Source organism: Centrocercus urophasianus, unplaced genomic scaffold (assembly GCF_019232065.1).
Source record: "Centrocercus urophasianus isolate 14NV4802_14NV808 unplaced genomic scaffold, USGS_Curo_1.0 seq_10, whole genome shotgun sequence".
NCBI classification, from domain to species: domain Eukaryota; kingdom Metazoa; phylum Chordata; class Aves; order Galliformes; family Phasianidae; genus Centrocercus; species Centrocercus urophasianus.
The window spans coordinates 14,703,827-14,728,266 of NW_024884142.1; the positions used below are offsets into that span (position 1 = coordinate 14,703,827).

Genomic DNA, 24,440 nt, shown 5'->3' on the forward strand with positions numbered 1-24,440 from the left:
AGTCTATCAAAAGTCGCTCGCAAAATGGTTACTATATGGCACAGATAAAATCAGTACAACAAAGATAAAAATGAAACATAAAGAAAAGAGAGAAAATCACATGAAGAATAAAGGTACTGGTATTTATCCACAATTCCCAGCTTTCAGCTGTAAATATTAGGACAAGGAGCCACAATACGATGGCTTGAGATTCTGTCTCTTTCTGGACATGAGACAGAACCCTGATACAATAAATAAAATTTTAAAAAAATCACATAGTTCATGCATCCTGCAAAAGTTTGTTACAGATTTCACCTTGAAGCCTGAAGAAGGTAGAGATTACTAATAGAAATGCTATGTTTTACGCTGCGCTGACAGCTTCTATTTTATGCAGATTTTCATGGTTCCATGCATGGTATGGACTGCAGGTGTTGATGCAAATCGTGTGCACACTCTTTCTAGTAGGGAACCTTAATATCTTCAAGAAGAAACAGCAGTTCTCAGATTTATGCATGAGGGGATGTTTATAGTGCTTCTGAGAATACCTGGGCTTCTTTCTGTTGTCTTTAGATCTCAACTTTTCTCAAGGATTTGTGTGTGAAAACATTTAACATCAGACCTTCAGTGAAAAAGAAAACAAGGACTAATGACAATGACATTCCAAATGAGTTTCCAAAGATAGGAATGTTAAAACTGATATGGAGCCAGGGTTATCAATTCTGAAGTGACTTCCAGCAATTCTGCCTATGAGGAAATATACATTGGCAGGAAGCCTTTTAAATATTCTTGGGTTTTATAAGCATTTTGGAGTCTTTGATGTTTTGTATTAATTACTTTAGCAAATGCTAAATCACTCAATCACAGGTTCAAACAAGGGGATTAACATACTGTAATTTTATACAGTGTGTGACTTCTGGATAGGTGGAATAAATACCAGCTCTCTTTAATGGCAAGCTGAGATAAAACCAGTTATAAACTCTGAGAATTTGCCACTGTGACATGCTTTACACAGTGTGTGAAGGGCTGAAAAAATGGTTTCCTCATAATCTCATTGTTACTTAAACAAAAAACAATCCAAGCAGAAAGAAAAATTGAAGGAAAGGTTTCTTGGTTTCTTTTCTTTGTTTTTCTGAAAACACAAGGCTTAAGAGAAAAAAAATACAAAAATCAGCAGTATTTCACACACCACTGATTGCCACTGACTGCTGCCATCTTTCATGTCTCTTAGACAGAAAATAAGAAAGGACACTGAAGAACTTCAATTTTCTCCTGTAAATATTGACTCTTTGCCTACTGCCATTTTAATACAGTTAGACAATCAATCTGTACTGACGAATACTGAAAAATAACAATTGTTAGATGCTAATATAATATCATTAATAATATATAATATTTTATACTATCTTCCAGTTTATAGATTAGTATATCAGACATGAGATACTACAGAATCCATAAACTACTTTTTTTCATTTCACTCTTACATGTGTGTCCTTCTGAAAAGTCTAACATGGAAATACTCGTTCATAAAGTCTCTAAGAAAAATTAGTTTATGTGGAAAAATATTGTTCTTAGTTAAGAAAGCAACACTATTTTGTCATTTGTTCAGTCCTTGATTCCTAGACACTAGACAGAAAGAGATGAAGATGGATGATGGCTTTATTTTTATCACTGTTACCATATTTTCAAGCAGTACCATGTTTTAAATTTCACATTTTACCTAGGTATCTTTTCTCTATTTCCAGTCTCATTAGTTGTTGAACTAGAATTATTTTCTCCCAGTCTTTTTTATAAACACAGACTCTATAAAACCTTAAATGTTTGGACTTTTGTTTTTAATCAAAATATAAATTGCAAACTATATCAAATTTCTGCAGAAATACTTGAAAGCATATTTTTGTCATATATTTCCTTTTTAATTAAATAATACAATTCAATTTGTAACATATTCTGTGGTGCCAGAAACAGCAATGGCATCATGAATACTTACCTTCACACACAGGCTGTATACCTGACCAAGATCCATTAAGCAGGCATGTTCGTTCTGAAGATCCTCTCAGCTGATAACCCATTTCACAGGAGAAACGAAGCAAACTTTTTATTTTGAACTCATCTCCTAGTCTAGACCCATGGGCTGGTATTCCTGGGTCATCACAGTAGCCAGGATTATTTCCTATAACAATACAACATAGCAGAATTATTGGTACAGATATATAGGTAACTGTAGTCGCAGTATGGATTCTGTCTTGTGAATAATCCTTCTAGCTGGATTATTTCTATCTCATAGGTCTGATTAACCACTCAATTGCCTTATCATAGGATGTGGCTGATACAGTAAGTGTACAATACAAGGTTGTCAAGGAGGTATGGTCTCAATATCAACAATTTATTATAAATTTTGTTATATTTTTTGTTTATCAGTATTCATTATTTGCTTTGAGAGTTATACCTCTAGAATGAATTTCTCTTCAAAGCTTTTGTATTATCCAAAATACTCCAACACAATTCCATAGGTTGAACTCTGTCTTCTTATATATTTTATTTTCACCATACACATGCTTCTCAGACACAGGATGAAGCCATGAACAAACCCTGAGATCATATTTATACAATCATGCTTTCAGACATAAATTAATATATTAAAAACAACAAGAAAACCCTCCAAGCAAATACAAGTTTAAAGCATTATATTAGGCCTGTTTTTCCTGCTCCTTTAACATAAACCCTATTAGTTGTCTTATTTGTCCAGGGCTCAGTCATTCTTTGATATTACAAATATAATTTCTTTTTTTTTTTTTTTTTTTTTTTTTTTTTTTTTTTAATCGAGTCAGCTCCTGAGTACCTACCAAAACAAGTATAGTTACTAACACAATTTAAAATGCTTTAGAGGAGCAAGAAACTTTTCAAAAATTATCATTTTTTAATTAATATAAATTGTTCTCTCCTTTTCCTACAGAATTGCCTTGCTCACTGGATGGTTTTAGACCAAATTCAAAATTAGATAATTAAATACTGCATCAATAACAATGTTTTAGTTGCACTAAATACATTTTCACCTCTGAAGAGAATTTTTTATGGTTTAAAAAATTATATTTTTATAATATAGATAGAAGTTCTAAAAATATTATCACACTGAGGACTATTATCCAAAGAGTTTGAATTTCTTTCCACCAAAATCGGAATTTCCCTTGTGATTGGAAATATTAGATAACAGCACTTGAGGGCTCTGACATTTAAAATGTTAAAGTCTTGATGCAATCTCAGATCTGGCAACCTTTACTGAACAAAAAGGTGATGGACATAAACCTGAGCTTAAGATAAGCAAGAAAAGGCCAATTCTGTGTGGAAATGATCCATATGATTGTCCTGCAGAGAATCTTTTCAGGTCTAGACCATGACAGCAGTGAGTACCACAGCTGTGAGAAGACTCTAATTAAACTTTCCTTTTTAAGCAGCAGAGAACAGAAAGGAAAGATGATTGATTTAAATTTATTTCCTTCCCACAGTGCTTCAAATCCTGTTCCTTAGAAAACTAATTTATAAATGGAGAATTGTCAATGAACACTTATTTAGAGTACAGAATTTAAATATCTTACATCTTTTTGAATTAATAAGAAAATCAAATCCAAATTGAATCATATCAGTTCAACAGTGAGCATGTCCAAGGCTTAGGGGAAAATATAAGATTCTATAATGAAGAACTTTCTCATAAAATTTTCTTCCTCAACTTCACAGGTTATCTTTTTTAAATAAATACACTGAGAACGTCATTAATAATTACTCCACTTCCACAAAACTAAGTTTCTATGGCTCCTTCTGAATTTGGGAGAATGGGGGAGAATACACTGTTCTTATGCTTCTTGACAGCGCATAAACATTGCAGTTTTTTTTTATATTTGCATATTGCATTATTGCTACTAATAAATAATATTTATGCTTGTGAAAAGCAATTCATATGGTAAGAAGCTTTTCAGCTAGTATCTTTGCTGTGATGCTTTATAAATATTTTTACATGTGACAATCTTTGTTTACTTAACAGGAACTAAATGCATACATGTAAGTCAGAACTCTTAACAGTTTTAAACAGTGTTTTGTGGTATCTATTTACTGCAATACCCAACAGTATCATCTAACTAAAGAAAAATGTACCAAAGTAATGACAGAGAAAATGAGAACAAATGTTATCAAATATCTCAATAAACTATCATAATTCAGCTGAGAGGCTTTTTGTGAAACCAAAATATACCTGGAAAAGAATCAAAATAAGTATCTGCCTACAGTTAAAAACTGCTTGAGAATACTATCATTCATGTAATTCCAAGGTGACATACGGGTGACAGTGGCTACACCTACCTGAACAGTGAGGGAGAGTCCCACTCCAGTGGCTATCTTCTTGGCACTCCCTCGTAGAATTTCCTATGAGCCTTCGACCCGCTGTGCAAGAATAGTGAATTATGGAGCCATATGTAAATTTGTCTCCAGAAAGAACTGCATTGGCAGGTACCCCAGGATGTCCACAAGAAATGGCTAGTGAAGGAAAGGGCACAATATTTAAGATGTTTTTATGACGCAGGAGAAACCTATTACAACCTTTATGTACAAAACTGGTTCACAAAATAGACTTATTTCTGGAACTCTGTTCCTTCTCAAGTTTCACTGTAACTAAAGATAACATACTTGTCATTTGTAATACTAAACATAAAAACCACATGTAAAACTAAGTTATCTAGCTTCCCATCTTGTTATGCACAGCATTCTTTCTTCATTTTTTCCATTCAGAATTCTAATTTAGAAACTTTATTTCTAAATTTATACACATTTTATCTGTCAAGGATGGGAAAAAAAAAAAAAAGAAGATGGTTATTGTTGCAGTTTGTTTCTTTACTATAGATAAAACAATAATGATTAGCTTTATCATGCCTACAAAAGAACTAGAGACAATGTGCACAGTATCGAGAAATAAATACATAAACAGAAATGTGGAACTATTTTAAAATGTATTGCACTAAGCAAGAAGAAAATTTATTACTGATCATTCAGGTAAATTATGAATCACCTTAAGTTAATGTGTGATCTTTATTTTAGAAAAAAAAAAAAAACACCTATATTGGTATATAGTTTGGATATAGAATAATTTGAAAACTAGAAGGTCAGATCTGTTACATGAGGAAACACTCATAAACTAAATATGAGGCAGAAATAAAATCCTGAATGCATTTTGTGTAAAATTTAAGTCACCCAGAAAGGAAAGCAAAGAAATAATTTTTTTTTCCTAACTCTAGTAAACAGTCACTCCAGTCATTCATCCTAAACAGGAAACACTTAAGCAAAAGCAACTGAACTTGAGGAGCTATATCAGTTACTGGATCTCTGGATTAAAGACATTTATTAAAAAACAAACAAACAAACAAACAACAAAAAAAAAGCATTGTTCTTGATGTCCATTAAAATTATTTGCATATTATTTACGTTATATTGGCTCAAATGACAAGGTCAAACTCACTGCATGACGGATTTCTGCTAAAAGGCATGGTTCTTTCGCAACTCCATGTTTCTGCTGCTTTCTTTGAGCTGGCACAAGCATTCATGTGGCAAATCGTGAAATTTTAGATTTCTCTACTTGTTTTCAGGCACCAAGAGGGAAAACCAATCTCTATTATCTGACACTTGAAAAAAAACGTTTCACAGTTCCCTCTAAAATGTATAATTAAATTTATATGCCATCTCACTTTAATGTTTTTTTTTTGTTTGTTTGTTTTTTACTGAACTGTAGAATTTGCAGTATATTCCTCAGTACAATTACAATTTTCTTTTTCCCATCATGACTAAAATTCATGAGCTATTCCAAATGTTAAATCTGAATGACAACTGTTAGACTGAATGAATACTTACACAAACACTTTGGCAGTGATCTATCCCACAAGCCATTAGATTTACAGGTCAAAGCAGATGAGCCCAACAGATAAAAGCCCTTCTTGCAATGGTATGCCACACTTGTCCCATATTTGAAACTTTGAGGATAATTCTGTTGGCCATGACGAATAGCATTTTCAACAAAACCAGGATCAGAGCAGTTCACCACTGTAAGACAAGCAGTGTTCATCATTTTTATGTGAAGAAAACCAAACAAAAATGAAATCAGCACATTGCTTAACAGTTAAAAAAGAGAATAAAAATTAGGTATCATGATGATGTACATAAAGCAACTTAGTACAACATTATCTAGACTAATGAAGAGACATGGTTCACATGTAAAAGACCTTTTTTTGAGGTATAGTAAAGCTATGTAAAGCTACAGCATTTCTGAAGTAAAATCATTTGAGTTTTGATTTGTGCCATATCCACTGAAAACTTTCACCAAATGAGCTGCATTTAGCTTACATTACAACCTTTATTTTCTACTTACGTTTTTTACTACTCACATTTATTTAAATTTATTATTATAACCTTATAAATGTTAAAAAATATATCTTTCTAAGCATTCTATGGTTTTATGAACAGACAAAATAAATATTATTTACACTAGAAGTTATTGAAAGAAGCAAATATCCTTTATCTCCTGATATTTTTTTCTGTCCTTTAAAACAGACCAAAAAAACCAAAGTCCTAAAGTCCTAAAATCTCATTTGTCTCGTGAAGCTGCAAGACTTGGCTATAGGATCTTTTCCACTTGTTCTGAAGAACTCCAAAATTTCATGTTTCTAAAGATCTCTAAGTTTAAGTATTCTTTCAAGATAAGGTATTCTTTTTAGGTTACATTGGAAATAGATTTCATTATTTCATATTGTTTCTTTTTATCCCATTGTTACTAACCACTGTCAAAAGGTAAATTTGAGAAAATCTTGAGAAAGAAAATGGAATATTAATGTAAGAGTTATATCATTTCCAGAATTACATGTAATACTTTTTAAAACTTCCTTAAGCACTGAAAAGCCTCAGGAAAGCATAGAAGCTCTGAAATGACTGCCCTTCATCGAACATGCTTTATCATGTGCATGAAAAAAAAAGTAAATATTTCCACCATTTTCTTTCCCTCAGAATGACTTTTTTTTTTTTTTTTTTTTTTTTTTTTTTTTTTAATTTTTAAATTTTTTTCAGGTAAGAAAATACGATATAATTAAAAAACTTTTTTTTTTTTTTTTTCATGTTTACATGATAAAAAATTCACAATTCTACTTACAGGTGTTTGCTACCTAAAAGAAATTTGACTCTTATTTCAATATTAGATTAAAATACTTACAATAGCTGAAAGAACAGCTTTGAAACAGAGACTATAGTCATGTTGTTTATGATTTCACTGCAACTGCTTTACCATGAAGAACACTGCATTTGATGATAAATTTGCTATATTCACAAAGTGCCTCCCAGATAAGGTGCTTTGGGAAGAAAAGCAAAATAATATTTTGCATTAAGTTGTAAACGAGGGCCAGAAATGCAGCAGATGCACTGGGACTCATTTTTGCTGGAACCTGGAGGATAGTAGGCATCTACAGGCACAAACCTTTAAGAAAAAAAGACCTTCCAGAGAAAAGAATAAACGCAGGCAAGCTGTCAGGGCTTAATCGGTCACATCTGGGAATTGTGAGACCTCCAGGTTATATTGAAGTACTATTTCTTCAACTAGAACACTGTTACGAAATATTTCATGAACAAAATACTGAAAAAGTAATTCTTTTACTTCTTGTAAAATAAGCAATAACATATAACTTTAGAATTTCTACTTAAATTATTCCAAAAATAAGCTAGTATAGGTAGCTTTCTATTTATTTCCATGGAAACTGCAACAATAACTATTAGATAGAGTAAATTCTCAGTTACAAAATAGTATTTTTTCAATAGAGTCCCCACCTCTCCCTATGCATTTTTGTCAACGAACAGGAGCCTTCATGCTGCATTTGTAAAAATCTGCATGGCTGTCTGTCATGACTTGTCTTTCACGTTATTGTTGCCACTGCTGAAATGCACCACCCACCACCTCACGGTGCTCACATCCACTGCTTGGTCTCTATAAGCATTCAGCAAGTGTTGATGAATGTCAATTGGTGCCATTTCTTCTGCATGGAGGAATTCAATGGCACACCCTTGCTTCATACACATTTCCGTGTCAGATACCATTTTGTCAGACTGCCCCTCTGCTGCCATCTGTCACGTGGCAACAAAACCTATGCAGTATAGCTGGAAAACTTCAACCTCTACTGTCATAACACTATTGTGCTGTCATGGGCCAACACAATAAAATAGGAGGCATTACTTTCAGAGCTGCCTTCATAATAAAGTACAAAATTATTTTTCCCAGTGCAATTTAGCAAATGTCATTTGTATTACACTCAAATATACACTGTTTCAGTTGAGATAGAACACTGAAACTATTTAATCAATTTCTTTGAATAGCAATATCAGAAAGTTATACTCAAATAGAACGAAAAACCAAAAAGTATTGAAAAATTCTCACTTTATTGAAGATCTTCCATATTCATAGAGGAATTTAAATTTGTTTCAATTTTTTTTCTCATCCTACAGATTACTGAAGTCTCTCCCAAGATACTGTTTTTAACATATATTCATTAGAGCTGTCCCTTTAACTTCTTAAAACTGAAGCTTTGGTTTAATGAGTATGCCTGACAAGTTAGCTTCTGTGAAGCCAGTAACAGAAATTAAGAAAATAGACCATTGTCTCATGAATGTATGTTGGCCCAAATCTACACAGAAGCAATTCTAACTGAATTATGTTTGAAACACAACAGGGGAAAAGCAAACCAAACCAAAACAACCCCTCTTCCCCTCCTTCCCCCTCCAAAAAAAAAAAAAAAAAAAAAAAAAAATTCATGCAGATTTGAAATATACGAAGTTTAGAGATTATATTACAGTCCCAAAGAATCAATTTGTCTGTGCATTACTGTTTCCATTCTTGTACCAGTAATGACTATTTAGCTAATTTAGTCATAAAATGCACAATAATCACTGTATGCAGAATTTAAATACGTGCTCTGTGCAACAAAAAAACTGCATCATACATGAAGTCTTCTATCAAATGATTATGAAAAGAATACTATACCTCGAGCTAAAAAGGAAAATATATATATAAAAAAAAAGTTGATGTCATTTGATATCATCTATAGATTTTAAAAAAATGTATACATTAGCGTGTTGTGGCTAACAAGAGCTCCAGTAAGGAGTACTTTAGAAAAGAATTTGAGTTGGCTGGCATACAGAGCTAAGGCAGTAGTTTCCCTGATTGCCTTTCACCCTGGGGACCTAGTTCTAAATCATAGTGAGAGTAGAAGGAGATTGCTTTCTCTCAATGACAGCTGTCAAGGGTTACATGGGAAATGAATTCTGGCACTCTCAATTTAGTCTGTTGAGAAAAGTAGGAGAATGCTTTAAGTCTGCCCTGATGACTTCAAAACCTCACACTGAAAAGATTCAAACCCTTGAGGACAAAGAAGTGAAAAGACCATGCCAGAGTCCCCTAGGCAGTTTTCTGTTAAAAAATTGAATGATCATAAAAAAAGTACATCATTCATAGTATTTCATTTCTTATTCTATATTTTTTTTTTTTTTCACTGACAGAAACAATGTTAAGCTCCTTTTATAAATTTTCTCTATTTGAAAAGTACTGCATTAATGTTGGTATCTAGAACACGTATAAGGAATGCGACTCAGCATGAATAAAAGTAGAGAATTCACTTTGTATTAATGACAAATTCTAAGAACTGCTATCTTTGGAAACGTGAGCACCATTACAGTATTTCCAGCCCATGGAATTTTAGTTATGTTCAGAGCAGAGTCAACAACACATAAAAATGGCAACTGCTCGACAAAGGTAAGAGAATTTTTTTAAAAAAGCAGCTATCTCAACTTCTCTTTGAAGTCTCAGAAACATAGAAGACATTTTTTATTGCTACTTTTTTTTTTTTTTTTTTTTTTTTTTTTCAGTGGGAGCCAGCCAGAGAGTAAAGTTTTCATACTGAGTCTGGTCACATTAACCATAAATCTAAAATATTTATTTAGGAAGCAAAGTACTTTGTGAATAACATTTTTGCATATACTATTAAGATCTATAAGAAATCATATGTCCTGGCATTGTATCTTGGATGATCCCAGATCAGAGAAATGCAGTACTTTAGTATAAACAAGGTGGGTAATAGTGCAAGTTAACATTATTACTCTGCAGATAAAGACTGGAAGAAGAAAATAGTTCATATTACCTTGTGTGACAGGCTAAAACACAGTTCATTTTAATTGCATTCCAAAATATTTTGCCATTGATATGAATTTTCCATTGCAAATGTCCACTCTCTCTGAAGCATTCAAGGCCAGGCTGGATGGGACTTTGAGCATCCTGGTCCAGAGGGAGGTGTCCCTCCCTATAGCAGTGGGGTGGAACTAGATGATATTAGAGGTCCCTTCCAACCCAAACTATTTTATGATTCTATGAAATGTTCTCTCATTGTTACAAAAAAATAACAATAATAATAAATAAAATACTGTATTTCCTAAGGGAAAATTTCTGCCTAACTGCTGTGATAACTAGATACTAACATAAAACTGGTGTAAGAAGTACATTAAAGAAAAAAAAAGAATTTGCAGTTAATATTCTTGGCTTTGTACAGAGTTGGTTTAATGCTACAAAATAATACTTTTTTTTGATCACTAGTTTAATTCAAAAAGCATGTTTTTTTTCTATTGGATACATAGTAAAGCTCATCTTTTTATATGTGTTTCTGTATGTTCATTTATTTGTGGGCATATACGTGCAAGTAGAACCAATTCAGTAATTTCTGTCATGGTAGTACTAACTCGGGAAGAATGTCTTACAATCTTTCTCTTTAGTTTTTGGGGTTTTTTTTGTTTTTGTTTTATAATCAGAGCATTGTTTTCTACATGTGAGAGGAACTCTTCAGTTGTACCTTAAAGATGTTTCTGTTACTACTTTTTGACGTCTTAGCCAGATCTCTAGGCAGGTAATACTCCAGAGATGAGTCATTTTAAGTCCTGTGCAATCTCCGCTACCTTCAGGAAAATAGCTCAGATGCTTTATCATAGAATCATAGAATCACTCAGGTTGGAAAAGAACTTAAAGATCATCAAGTCCAACCACAACCTAACCTAACCTTCCTACCCTAACTCTAACAACCCTCCACTAAATCATGTCCCTGAGCATCACATCCAAATGGCTTTTAAATACATGCAGTGATGGTGACTCAGCCACCACCCTGGGGAGCCTATTCCAGTGCTTAACAACCCTTTCTGTAAAGAAGTGTTTCCTGACATCCAACCTCAACTTTTCCTGGTGCAACTTCAGGCGAGTTCCCCTTGTCCTCTCACCTGTCACCAGTGAGAAGAGACCAACCCTGCTCCCACTGTAAGCTCCCGCTCCCGCTGAAAGGTCAGGTACTGGAAGAGAGCAATAAGGTCCCCTCCCCTCAGCCTCCTCTTCCCCATACTAAACAGCCCCAGTTCCTTCAGTCGCTCCTCATAGGGCATATTCTCCAAGCCCTTCACAAGCCCTATTGCCCTTCTTTGGATCTGCTCCAGCACCTCTATGTCCTTTCTGTACAGAGGTGCCCAAAAGTGAATACAGTACTAAAGGTGACGTCTCACCAATGCCGAGTACAGGGGCAGGATTACTTTCCTAGTCCTGCTCACCACACCATTCCTGACACAAGCCAGGATCCAATTGGTCTTCTTGGCCACCTGGGCACACTGCTGGCTCATATTCAGCCAACTGCCCATCAGTACACCAAGGTCCCTTTCCATCAGGCAGCTTTCCAGCCACTCCTGAGATTGTCTGGGGTTGTTGTGACCAAAATGCACAACCCAAGACTTGGCCCTACCGAAACTCATACAGTTGACCTGGGCCCATTGACCCAGTCTATCCAGGTCCCTCTGTAGCACCTTTCTCCCCTCAGGAAGATCCATACTCCCTCCCAACTTGGTGTCATCTGCAAACTTACTGAAGGTGTACTCAATCCCCTCATCAAGATCGTTAATAAAGATCTTAAATAGAAGAAGCCCCAGTACCGAGCCCTGGGGGATACCGCTTGTGACTGGCCACCAACTGGATTTAACTCCACTGACCAGAACTATTTGGGCCCAGCAGTGTTTCACCCAGTGGAGAGTATGCCCATCCAAACAATGGGCAGCCAGCTTCTCCATAAGAATGCTGTGGGGAACAGTGTCATCCCACATTTATGGCATCTTCCATTGCACCTCAACTCTTTCTTTAGAAATTTAAACAAGCTCTAATTGGTAGTAAGTAATATTTCTCTGAAGATTATCAATATAGTATGAACATGAACAGATTAGGCATACTTAATATCCAAAGTCTCAACAACAGCCTCTGGCTTTAGAAAAAGAACACAGGACAAGAGACAACATCTTCTCATTTTATATGAATTCTTGATATCATCATAGATGAAAAACTTATCAAATTCAGAGTTGCTTTATCTTTAGATAAGAAGAATCGGTCAATAGTTTCAATCTCTTCCACCCTTCTATCAGTTGTCATCAGAAAGTTAATTTGCCTTGTCAGTAAAAGAGAGGAACACGTCATCACTGATTCAAAAGATTTTGCCAACTAAGGAAAACATGATGAAATTGACAGTTCTTTGCACATACCCGATTTTTGCTAAGATAAAATGTCTGACTAAACTCTTCAAAAACCTATTGTTAATGAGATTATTATTAGAAAAAAAAAACGGGAAAAAAAATCAAATTAGGAATTCAGTACAGAAGTAGAACATATGAATAAAGAGAGATCTAAATCCTTTATTACTAACAAATAGTCTGGAGTTGCTGATATAATCATTAAAAAATGTGAGCTGAAACCGCTGTAACATTGCCAAATCTGTTAAAAGTTTTCTGTTTTCAATAAATACATTTTTAATGGGAGAAAAGTTCTTGAATCTCATTTCTAAGAACATAAAATATTCTGGAGATAATAATAGCAAAAAATATCCATATAAATGTTTCCTGAAATGTCAAAGCAAAAATATCAGAGTAAGATAAGCTCCTTCTTGCAAGTCCTTGCATTCCAGATTTGATGAAGAGTGGCATTTAATAGAACAGTTCTTACTTCAAGCATAATATATGGAAAAATGACTTACAGTACAATCAGGAGTGCAGAGGCCTGACAGGGCCATCTGATTCTATTCTCATTTCAGTAGTTAAGAGTTATTATGAAACACAAAAATGCAGAGACTGGCTTTTTGTTCAAAGACAAAATGGAAAGCAGTACCAAACTCCTCATGGAAAAAGTCCATGCTGAACATAATTGTTTCAGGATATATAATCTTTGATGTGTAATTTTTTATTTTTTTTGGTCAGGCTAAAAAAAAAAAAAATCAAAATAATTTCTTTAATAGATTTTCTGCCTGTTGCTTGCTAGTTAATCTTTTATTCACAAGCAGCAATATATACTTGCAAAAGAGCACCTGAGAATTTTCTACATTTATTTGCTAAAAATAACAGTTTTACCAGACATTGGCTCTGTTGCAATCTAAAATGAAGTAAAATAAAATAATCATCTCCAATAGCCTCAAGTAGTATTCAATATTTTGTAGTAACTGCATGTAGAGTCTCAGAGAAGAGAAGCCAAGTTCATTGTTGGCTCAAATAAATTCAATCGAGATTTGAAAGAAAGGTCATATGTAAAATCTCTGTTGAATTAAATGATACAGTTGGGTTGGCCCAGAATATCAATCCCTTCCCAGTAGTATATTCAAGGAGAAGGAAGATTTACTTCCTTTGTGCATAGATTCGTAGTTCATCTTTAATACTGAACACACCAAACAATTTTTTTACTTGTTAGTTAAAAGCAATTTTAGAGGGACATGTAGAAGCCATAAGAAGAGCTACTACTTCAGGTAAATTTAAATCAATTAATTGAAATGAAATGTTATATAAGTCCTTCAGTTAGCAAAACTTTGATTTATTTTTTTTAGTTATGCACTTAAAACTACCATTTCAATATGTTTTATTTCACAAAACCTTATGATTTCATAAATGGTATATCAAATTTTGCTCTAAGTGAGATTATATAAATATACTTATGCTAATAGTTCCTAGACAGAAACTTTGCCCAGATACACAAGTAGAATTAGACAAGGGAGATGCATGCAAAGAAGAGAGGACCTCTGAGAGAACCTCTGCTGACACAGATGTTTAAACCAAACTGCTCTGCTCTGTACTCTTTCCATTTCTTTGAGATAACTCCAATGAATGCAGATATTGGTATATAAATATTCATGGTGCTGATTTCAACTACATTTCAATCTTATTGATCAGAGGTCCTAAAATCATGTGGTAAATTAAAAAATAAGGAAAATGAAAGCATGAGAAATGACAAGGAAGGAGATAAAATCATAATGACATTGAAGCAACTGTAAGGCTCAAATTTCTTCATTTTTATAGCTTTACTTTTGAAATCTTTGACTTTACATCATTTTTCATAAAATTCTTTTTTTCTCTTTTACTTTTTTTTTTAAATTATTTTAATAAATGTAAACAGTTCAATTCAAGTAAATAGTTCAATTTATATGTAAATGTAAGTTGTAGTTTAACCTGGAATATCACACAGCCTTTTGCAAATTCCCCCCATTCACAGTGAGATGGGGAACATAATTGGAAAAAGACAAAAACCTCAAAGAGTTAGATAAAACTACTTATTATGTCAGAAAAGGAAGAAAGAAATTATAGCAATGATAATTATTATATATTAGTACATAGCAAATATAGTATATTTACTATATATAGATAGCATGTATCTTTAAAAAACAAGATATATATATATGTAAAGAGATATATGTATATAAATGTATAGAAATATATATGAAATTTTATATATATAAATATATATATATATATATCTCTCTCTCTCTTACAAAACAAGTGATGCACAAAGCAATTTCTCACCACCCACTGGACCCGCCAGTCCCTGAGCAGCAGCAGCCCCCCAGGCAAACTCCTGTCTGTTTCATGGTTTTTTTACACAGTGTCATATGGTGTGGAATAATGCCTTTGGCCAGTTTAGATCAGTTGTCCTGGCTCTGTCCCTTCCCAGCTCTGGGCATGCTTCCAGTCCCCACTACTGGAAGGACAGTATGAAAAACTGAAGAGCTGAAATCTCCTTGGCTATGTGTAGTACTGCTCAGCAACAACTAAAACATCAGAGTGTTATCAACATTGTCTTTCTCCTAAAGCCAAAACATAGTCTCATATCACACATTCTGAAGAAAATCAACTCTGTCCCAGCTGAAACTAGGACAGTATCTAAGTAACTTTGTTTGTAACTGGGGTTTATCTTAAGCAAATCCATGCAGTCTCTGCCTCTGACAGTCAAACAGAGCACATTGGAACTGAATCTGCAAGATATGTGAAAAAGTATACATTTTCAAAAGAAACCAAAATACCTTACAGATAAGATAAAGGTCTGCTTTCATCAAAGTCTAGTGACACAAAATAGTACAGAAGGAAAAAAGAAGCACAAAAGTCTAAATAGAAACAGCTTACTGGTTCCTATTTCTTTTCCATTATGAAATTGCTCTGCTAGTTAAGTCACTTGAATAAAATCTTAAGGTAGTAACTAAGGGAATTGCCACTTTTTCATTGTTTTAATGAGAACAAAAGTTCTAATTCCACACAGACTGAGCTTGAAATTGCAGAAGTTATCTCTCAAACGTGATGAGCTAACGACCAAAGATAATTATTATTCTTAGGAACAACCACTGTAAGAAAATACGATTTTTAATAAGCCAACAGGTGGAGATAATAAAGCTAACAGTATCTGAACTGAACTTACATCATTTTTAGTCCCAGTGTTACTTTCGCACAACTTTAATGACTGCAATTTCCTTTAGCATGTTAAAGCCAAGTTGCAAAAAACAACTGTGACAAAGAAGCAGATAGTGTCCACCTCTACTATGAACGTAAGTGCATTTCTGGCACTATGAGGAAGTCATAGGCATAAGCAATTTAGGAATTTCCTAGAATGCACTAATGATAATTGATGATAACGCTGATGATAACAAAGTGAGGTGCCAATGAGTGGTGTTCCAGTGGACAGCTCCATCTTTATGAAGTTAATATGACTAGGCATGACATTTCAAAATTAGGCTTATTAAAATTTATTTCCTTCTGGAGAGTTCACAAAAAGAACAATAAACTGTATCTGATATCTCAGAACTTTTTCTCCAGGCTTTTGAGATTTTTCAGTATATCTTACATGTTTCACTGCATTTTCTGCCTTTCACCTCATTGCATATTTTGTAGGGAGAAGGTGTTTTTCTGCCTTAATGATTCCAAAGAAAACATTTCGTAGTATTATTTAACATTATAATCAACTTGCTGGATTCAGCACTGAGAAAGCATTTTCTATAGTACAAACTGTTTTGGGAGCATACCGTCTCAAAATAGCAGAGCAACAAGCAGATGTTACTGGTCTGATCAAGACCTTGATATAAGTCTGACATTAACCTCATGTTCTACAACTGAGTAAAACATAAAAACAGTGGCCATAAACAGAAAGAGTAAGAAAGGATAATTTAATAGCATAGTTTTCCTTTTAATTCTAATTATGTTACTGACTTCTGAATAGTTAAATAATAAATACACGATTAAGTATGAGAGCTTGGGATTTTTTTCAGTTACAGTGTTATTAAAATGGCTCATTTTCATTTTCTCTAGTATGTATATTTTACATACAGTTTTTGTTGTTATTTTTATCACTCAAATTCTTGCTTCATTCTCATCTCTCAAAAACTTCAATTTTATACAGAGTGTACTAAAGATCAAAATAATAAGAATGAATTCTTCATCAGTTTGCTCAGGAGAAAGAATATCCAGGTTTCATGTACAAAAGTTACAAACATCTTTTCAGACATTGCTAGGAAATAATGGAAATAACACTGTTTTAATGAATATTCACTTGCATAACAATGTTTTAATAGGAGTAATTGACAATTTATGAAAATTTCCAGAGCACCTAAACTCAGGATAGATAGCTGACTGTGATTTAGTAATGTAATATTATTTTCGTGATATCAAGTACACTTTATTTGCCTCTAAACTAAATGCTAGGGATTGCAGTCTGAAAACTTTGAGCTCAAATTCTGAAAAAATCAAGGCTAGATCTTTTTTCCAATATAGGAATGCAAAATTCAAATAAAGAAGACAATAATGTCATAAATCTTATCCCAGTGTTTTGAAGGCACAGAAAAGGATCACACATGAAATAAGTCCTTTGGGAACAGCAGAATTACAGGAAAGTTTCTTACCTCGGCAATTTGGTAAAGGGCTGCTCCACTGCCCACTGCTTCGACACTGTGCTCGGGAAGCACCCTGAAGTAAGTACCCAGTGTTGCAAGTAAAATTTACAACATCATTCAAATTAAACTCACTGCCATTAGTCATTCCATGAGCAGGATTCCCAGGATGTCCACACGTGATTGCTGTTAAAAGAAAAATAGGCATGCTAGAAACTAACTCAACTAACTGAAAGGCACTGTTTCATGGAATCAGTTCTTGCAGGTTGTAGCTGTTTTTATTTCTGAATATGTTTTTCATATTTATGCAACAAGTTTAAAAAATAATGGGATACATTTATTCATAATTCTTAACTGCTGGGGGGAAAAATGCTAATTTTTCACTAAGACGTAGAATTCACTTTTTTACCTTATGTAAAACATTAATATAAATAATTACATGCACATGTACTTTGACACTGTATTGATATAGATTATACCTTTAAAAACATTGGAACATCACCATATTTCCTACTGATACAGATTTTTTTTTTCCTTTAAAATTCAAGATGTAATAGAGAAAAACAAACTGAACTTAATGTACTGCTTCAGAGCACTGGTAAGTTCTGAACAGTCCTGTTCCAAATTTCTTGAGTTGCTCTGCTGAAATACCGATCCTTTTAATCACATTTTCTTAAGGCAATAGAGAAATCATGTTGACATTAAATCTTATATGTGTGAGTTAATGTGCCTACGTGACACTTTAAAATAAACATTTTATAGTAGTTAAGCTGTACACTTCCACATAACTAGACATAAAAGTAGTATAAAAAAAAATACAGAAGAATATAGACACTGGCAATTTAAAATAAAAAAAAGTCAAATACACACATACATATATACACTTTTATACACACATATACACACACATATATATACACAGCTTTTTAACTGTGTATTTTTAACTGTGTGTTTTTAATTGCTCTGGTGATAATGATCATACTAAATTAACTATCCTATTCACAAGTAAATTGCTGATAAATTACAGGGTTTCTTTTTCCTTTTCTGTAATGAAGAGATAGGTGAAAAAAAAAAAAAAGTGTTTCCTCTTATTTTATCACAGAGTGAAATAATAATATTATCAACAATATTGGATCTTTGCAAATCAAATAGGATGCCTTCCTGTGTGCAGGTTTACTTATTTAGACCTTAAATTGCATAAATAATGTACTTTTATCACCTGAATCCCTTTCTGCACTAGTGTTTTTTCAGCATTTGAAAATGAACCCTTAAACATTAGAATAAAATTTGAGTCTATATACAGGATCTACTTTATTCTAGTCTACCTGTTGCATTTTTTTAAATAGCAAGAGATTAGTAAGTATCAATAACTAAAATAATTTCCACGGTCACCATCCTCGCAGTCACCATCTTTCTTATATAACAGCATATTAAACTAAAAATTGCTATTACCTTAGACTTTCTGAAATCTCCTGAACAAAATCTATGACAAAATTTATTACACAAAATTTAGGTATAGTATTTATAAGAAATTGATACTGAATTCTACTTAGCTACCCTTTTCAACAAAAACAGAGCATGATAGGTCAGTTTCTCTTTAGAGCTCAGTACTCCTCACAGATGCTATACTTAATGTCTTTAAATATAGGTAATTTAGGCATGATACTGTTTCAGATCACCACTAGGCTTTTGTGCAGTCAAATTAATATTGTTTATCTAAGCACTAGCCAAGACATTTCATCCAGTGGTGAATAACAAATCTTCTTTTTCCTCCTGAGATAAGGAACTGCCTTATGCATGTAAGTGATTATCCAATACTGAGGTAAAGAAATACCTATGTATCAAAAAACTGTGCAAGATGAAGGAATCTGGAACAAAACTAAGACGATAAAATAGTCATGGGTGGAATACTTTGAATACTCTCTTTGAAAACTAGTGTCTACTATTTCGAAGTATGAAAATCCTTTCAAAGCCAATTATAAATATAAAATTATATTGTGAAAATCATAGAAAAATGTCATAAATTTTCAGGTGCAGAGTTCCTGATCCACAATCCTTACTCAGAAGTCCTTTTCAGTATTATATTTGGGAGACCATTTCTAGGCACTAGTACACAGCATGTTTTCACTCTCCTCAGAAAGAGCTGAACCATTTTTACTAGAATTTCTAAAGAATAAATAAAAGTGGGAAAATCACTTGAAGTTTGTTTGCTGTCATTACAGACTATAGTCAGTTCTCAGAACAGTGACAACAATATCAGTTTAGGAAGGAACAGCTTCCCACTGTCCCTCAGCATTGTTCCTTTCTTTTGAAGGGATTTTATTCACTGCACAGTAAAATTAATCCAGAGAAGTCGTGGCTGTCAGGTGAGGTCCCGGATGATTGGAGGAAGGGTCACGTCACTCCCATATACAAGAAGGGGAGCAGGGAGGACCCGGGGAACTACAGGCCGGTGAGTCTCACCTCCGTGCCTGGGAAGATCATGGAACGGATCCTCCTGGACAACGTGCTCGATCACATAAAGAATGAGCATGTGATCCGAGACAGCCAGCACGGCTTCACCAAAGGAAGGTCATGCCTAACTAATCTTGTGGCCTTCTATGATGGAGTGACGGCATTGGTGGACGAAGGGAAGGCGACTGATGTCATTTACCTGGACCTGAGCAAGGCCTTTGACATGGTCCCCCACCACATCCTCATCTCCAAATTGGAGGGAAGTGGATTTGATGGGTGGACGACCCGATGGGTAAGAAACTGGTTGAAAGGCCGCAGACAGAGGGTGGTGGTCAATGGCTCTATGTCCAGGTGGAGGCCGGTAACAAGTGGTGTCCCCCAAGGGTCTGTCTTGGGACCGGTGCTCTTTAACATCTTTATTAATGACATCGATGAGGGAATTGAGTGCACCCTCAGCAAGTTTGCTGACGACACCAAGCTGAGTGGTGCGGTTGATACGGTGGAAGGAAGGGATGCCATTCAGAGGGACCTCGACAGGCTGGAGGGCTGGGCTCGGGTGAACCTAATGAGGTTCAACACGGCAAAGTGCAAGGTTTTGCATTTGGGCCGGAAGAACCCCAGGCACCCGTACAGGCTGGGAGGAGTGGTCCTTGAGAGCAGCTCAGCAGAGAAGGACCTGGGGGTCCTGATGGACGAGAGACTGAACATGAGCCAGCAGTGCGCTCTGGCAGCTCGAAAGGCAAATGGGATCCTGGGCTCCATCAGGAGAGGGGTGGTCAGCAGGGACAGGGAGGTGATCGTCCCTCTCTACTCGGCTCTTGTGAGGCCCCATCTGGAGTACTGTGTCCAGGTGTGGAGCCCTCAGTACAAGAAAGACATTGAGATTTTGGAAAGGGTCCAGAGGAGGGCGACTAAGATGATCAGGGGGCTGGAGCACCTCCCCTATGAGGACAGGCTGAGGGAGTTGGGCTTGTTCAGCCTGGAGAAGAGAAGGCTGCGGGGTGACCTCATTGCAGCCTATCAATACCTGAAGGGAACCTACACCCAGGAGGGGAGTAAACTCTTCAAAAGGGCTGACAACAGCAGGACTAGGGGAAATGGATCGAAGTTGAAGGAGGGAAGATTTAGGTTGGATGTTAGGAGGAAGTTCTATACAAGGAGAGTGGTTAGGCCCTGGAACGGGCTGCCCAGGGAGGTCGTGGATGCCCCGTCCTTGGATGTGTTTAAAGCCAGGTTGGACAGGGTCCTGGGCAACCTGATCTGAATGTGTGTGTTTGGTGGCCCTGCTAGGCAGGGGGGTTGGAACTACATGATCCTTGAGGTCCCTTCCAACCCGGGTGATTCTGTGATTCTGTGATTCTGTGAATGTAAATCATTTGAAGATATAATAGGATACTAAAAGGACAATAACATTTGGCAGATATTTCTTACAGCTGTAAACAGGTAGAAAATTTATTTTAACCACTAAGAAAGTAAATACTGAATATTTTGAAATCCAATGACTTATCAGAAGTATATTTTCTTAAAAACAAAACAAAGATACTAACACGGATTAAACAGAAAAGATGATCATCTTAGTGACTATATCTCTCTGTGGATGAAAATATTTCTGTCTGATTTACAGACATCTTAAAAATGAAATAACTGATGTAAATACCCCATGAAAAATAACAAAATTCTATAGAAATTGTAAGTTTATTAAAAAAAAAAAAAAAAAAAAAAAAAAAAGCTAGTGATCTGTAACGTAGAAGAATAATGTTCAGAGAAATTAGATCTGATTAAATGCCTGATGCTTCAGAGAATGTCAGGAAACTTACCATGCAATTGAGAAAGGAACTAGATTAGGAATGCCTCAAAAATTAAAAAAAATAATTAATTATCAATTTTTAAAAGCAGATGCATTCAGAAAAAAAAGAGTTAAAGAGAATAAAAATGCTAGTATTTTTCTAACAGATGCCATATAATCCAATGCCATGACTGGAATTATACTGATAAGTACTAAGAGGAGTAGATCATCATAATCACCCTTATCATTGAAAATATGTTCAATAGATACGTTCTGAACACCTCATTCAAACACCTTTAAACATCCCATCCACCATGAATGTTCAATTACATTAGAAACAATAACAATGTTTCATTGAATAGAAAACGATACTTACGGACACAAACAGGAGTTTGTCCAGACCATCTGTGGTCCTGTAGACAAATTCTGACAGATGTACCAACAAGTCGAAAGCCAGGATTACACTGATAGACTACAGTATCACGATAACTGAACCCATCTCCACTAATATGACCATTTACAATTGGATCTGGAGAACCACAGTGACCAGCTACAATTGAAGAACAACAGATCAAATATATAAATTCTTAAATACATTGTCAACATTTACAAGAATGCTGATATGAAGAAAATAATTCATTCTTGCATACAACAAACAAATACCGGAGTCGATTACTGTTTTGTGTAGAACAATATCTGGAGTGTAAAAACTATCGATTATATTCCTTCTACTTTTCCAAGAGAAAGGAAGCAGTGATTTGAATATTTTAAATTTTCATATACATATATACAGTTTCTGCAGATTATGTTGTAGAAATAAGGAATTTGTCAGAAGAATATCTGGTGCATATAAATTACAAATATCTGAAATTACAAACCATTCAGTGTATTTGCTATAAAATTGACCATTTTAAAATGGATGATATATATATATATATATATCACTTGTTCTTGAATAAAGCTGCCTTTTTTCTCAGAGAAGTGTGAACTACAAATAAAAAGTCTTGAAACTCCCAAACCCATGTTATTTCACCACAGTAGTCTGATTCCTCATTTTCATTATTTGCCTTGGATTTTGTGAGTAGACCTCTACTAATAAATGAAGTGCATTTGGGACCATTTTGCAGCAGAGGCCAACCAGCACAGAACACACTGTATTCATAAAATGAAAACATCTTGCCCTCCAGACCAGCACAATTGTCAGCAAAAACAGCCTACTAAAGTTAGTAGTGGATTAAGATCTGTAATAAACTGGTTGGACCAACATTTGAACTGCTGTTTCTTAATCTCACGCTGGGTATACATACATCAAAAAGAACCTCCTCTACCTCTTATCAATTGGAGCGTACAACATCTTAATGCAGTCCTACTGCTAACTGTGAGTTAGCAATTGCAGGATCACATATATTTACTAGCACAGTAAGTAGTTATGTATAAATTTAATACTAGGCATAATACAGAATTAAATTCTAACATTTCTACCTAAATTCTTACATATTTTGGAAAAATAAATGACCATAAGAATTTAAGAAAATGTAATGGAGTGGATTATATCTAGGTTTGAATTTTAAAGTATGTCTTTGTTGTGTTTATATGTAGTTTTGCACATCAAAGTCACACAAAATCAAGACAAGATATCTGTTCAGGAAAATACGTCTAAATGCCACCAATAACACAGCTGGTGTTATGCAAATAGTCAAAAGCTTCCAATTCAACCTATGTCCAACACGGATGTATACACAGTCACACACAAAAGACAAGCGTGAAAACACGTGTTGTGACTTAGAGGAGCAATTGTTCCTGGAAGGAAAAAGGGGGAAGGGATACAAATTATCAGCAGAGTGATTCATTTAGCGCAAATGAGAAATGTCTAGCCAAATAATTCATATTTACTTTTACACAAGTGAAAAAACAACCATATATTATTACTTAAAAACCTACATTTTATATTTATATATTTATATATTTTATATTTATAGCCTTGGACTCATTAACTACAGTCACTGGATATAGGGGTTTTTTTTGAAACAAATAATAAGGATTTGACAAAGTTTTTCTCACCTATAGAAATTAGTGTACTAAACTGGACTGAAATAATAAATAAATTCTTCACAGACCAGTGGGTAAGATAATGCAATACCTATTTTCATCCATATCTGTCCTGAATTCCATTCACACAAGTATGGCGTAAGTAAAAAGTACCTCTAATTATCGTTCTTTTAAATAGGAAAGGCTCATTCAGAGTTTCCTGGCTGTGTGCCTCCTGATTTTCACAGGCTTTAAGTAAGTCCTAAAGGCACTTCTGAAATAAACTAAAATGGGGCATGCTGTCCTTAAAATTTAGGAATACACAACCAGTGGCATTCACATAATTTAGCTTTAAGACTGAAATTTATCTTTCCTAAATTGCTCCCTTGAACAGCCTGTGTAGTTCCATTGACCTTGCTGGGAATTTAGGAACTTAGATTGCACACTAAACTGAACCTAAGTTAGGTGCCTAAAGTGGTGTGAATATCCCTTATATGAGAGGATGTACAGAGGTAGAAGTAGTTTAGTACCAGAAGTACAATATTCTGCAGCATGAATTTGATAACAGTCTTTAGACTTCCACATTCAGAACTGTGAATGCACTTTTAGCATTACAGAGCTTGTTCGATTTTGAAACTGAAAGAATGAATGGTGATTAATAACTGTCGAGCTCTAAATGTGATTCTTTAGCATATGAACATATTTAACATTTCTAAGCATAAGGCTGCATTCAGCAATGCAATCAATCTGACAAATATAAACCAAAGTTCATCTATTTTAAAGAAAATTTATTAGAAATATCATAAGACAATCTTTACTTGTAGCATAGTAATGATTTCTGCAAGAGGTATTCTGCTTATTACAGATGGAAATACCTCTGTGGAAATCATTTAAAATGCAGATAGGCTGATAAAAATTAAAAGTTGGTAGTT

At 34.5% G+C, this 24,440-nt stretch overlaps 1 protein-coding gene across 1 annotated transcript in view; it reads right to left on the reverse strand.

Annotated features, from left to right (window-relative positions):
* CSMD1 (CUB and Sushi multiple domains 1) overlaps positions 1–24,440 on the reverse strand; it is a 988,742-nt gene that overhangs the window by 27,872 nt on the left and 936,430 nt on the right. The window contains exons 53-57 of the mRNA XM_042815127.1: positions 21,857–22,030; positions 17,253–17,426; positions 5,869–6,057; positions 4,330–4,503; positions 1,967–2,149 (exon numbers count right to left, since the gene is read on the reverse strand). Coding sequence (XP_042671061.1) covers positions 1,967–2,149; positions 4,330–4,503; positions 5,869–6,057; positions 17,253–17,426; positions 21,857–22,030 — 894 coding nt within the window. The remainder of the gene's footprint in view (positions 1–1,966; positions 2,150–4,329; positions 4,504–5,868; positions 6,058–17,252; positions 17,427–21,856; positions 22,031–24,440) is intronic.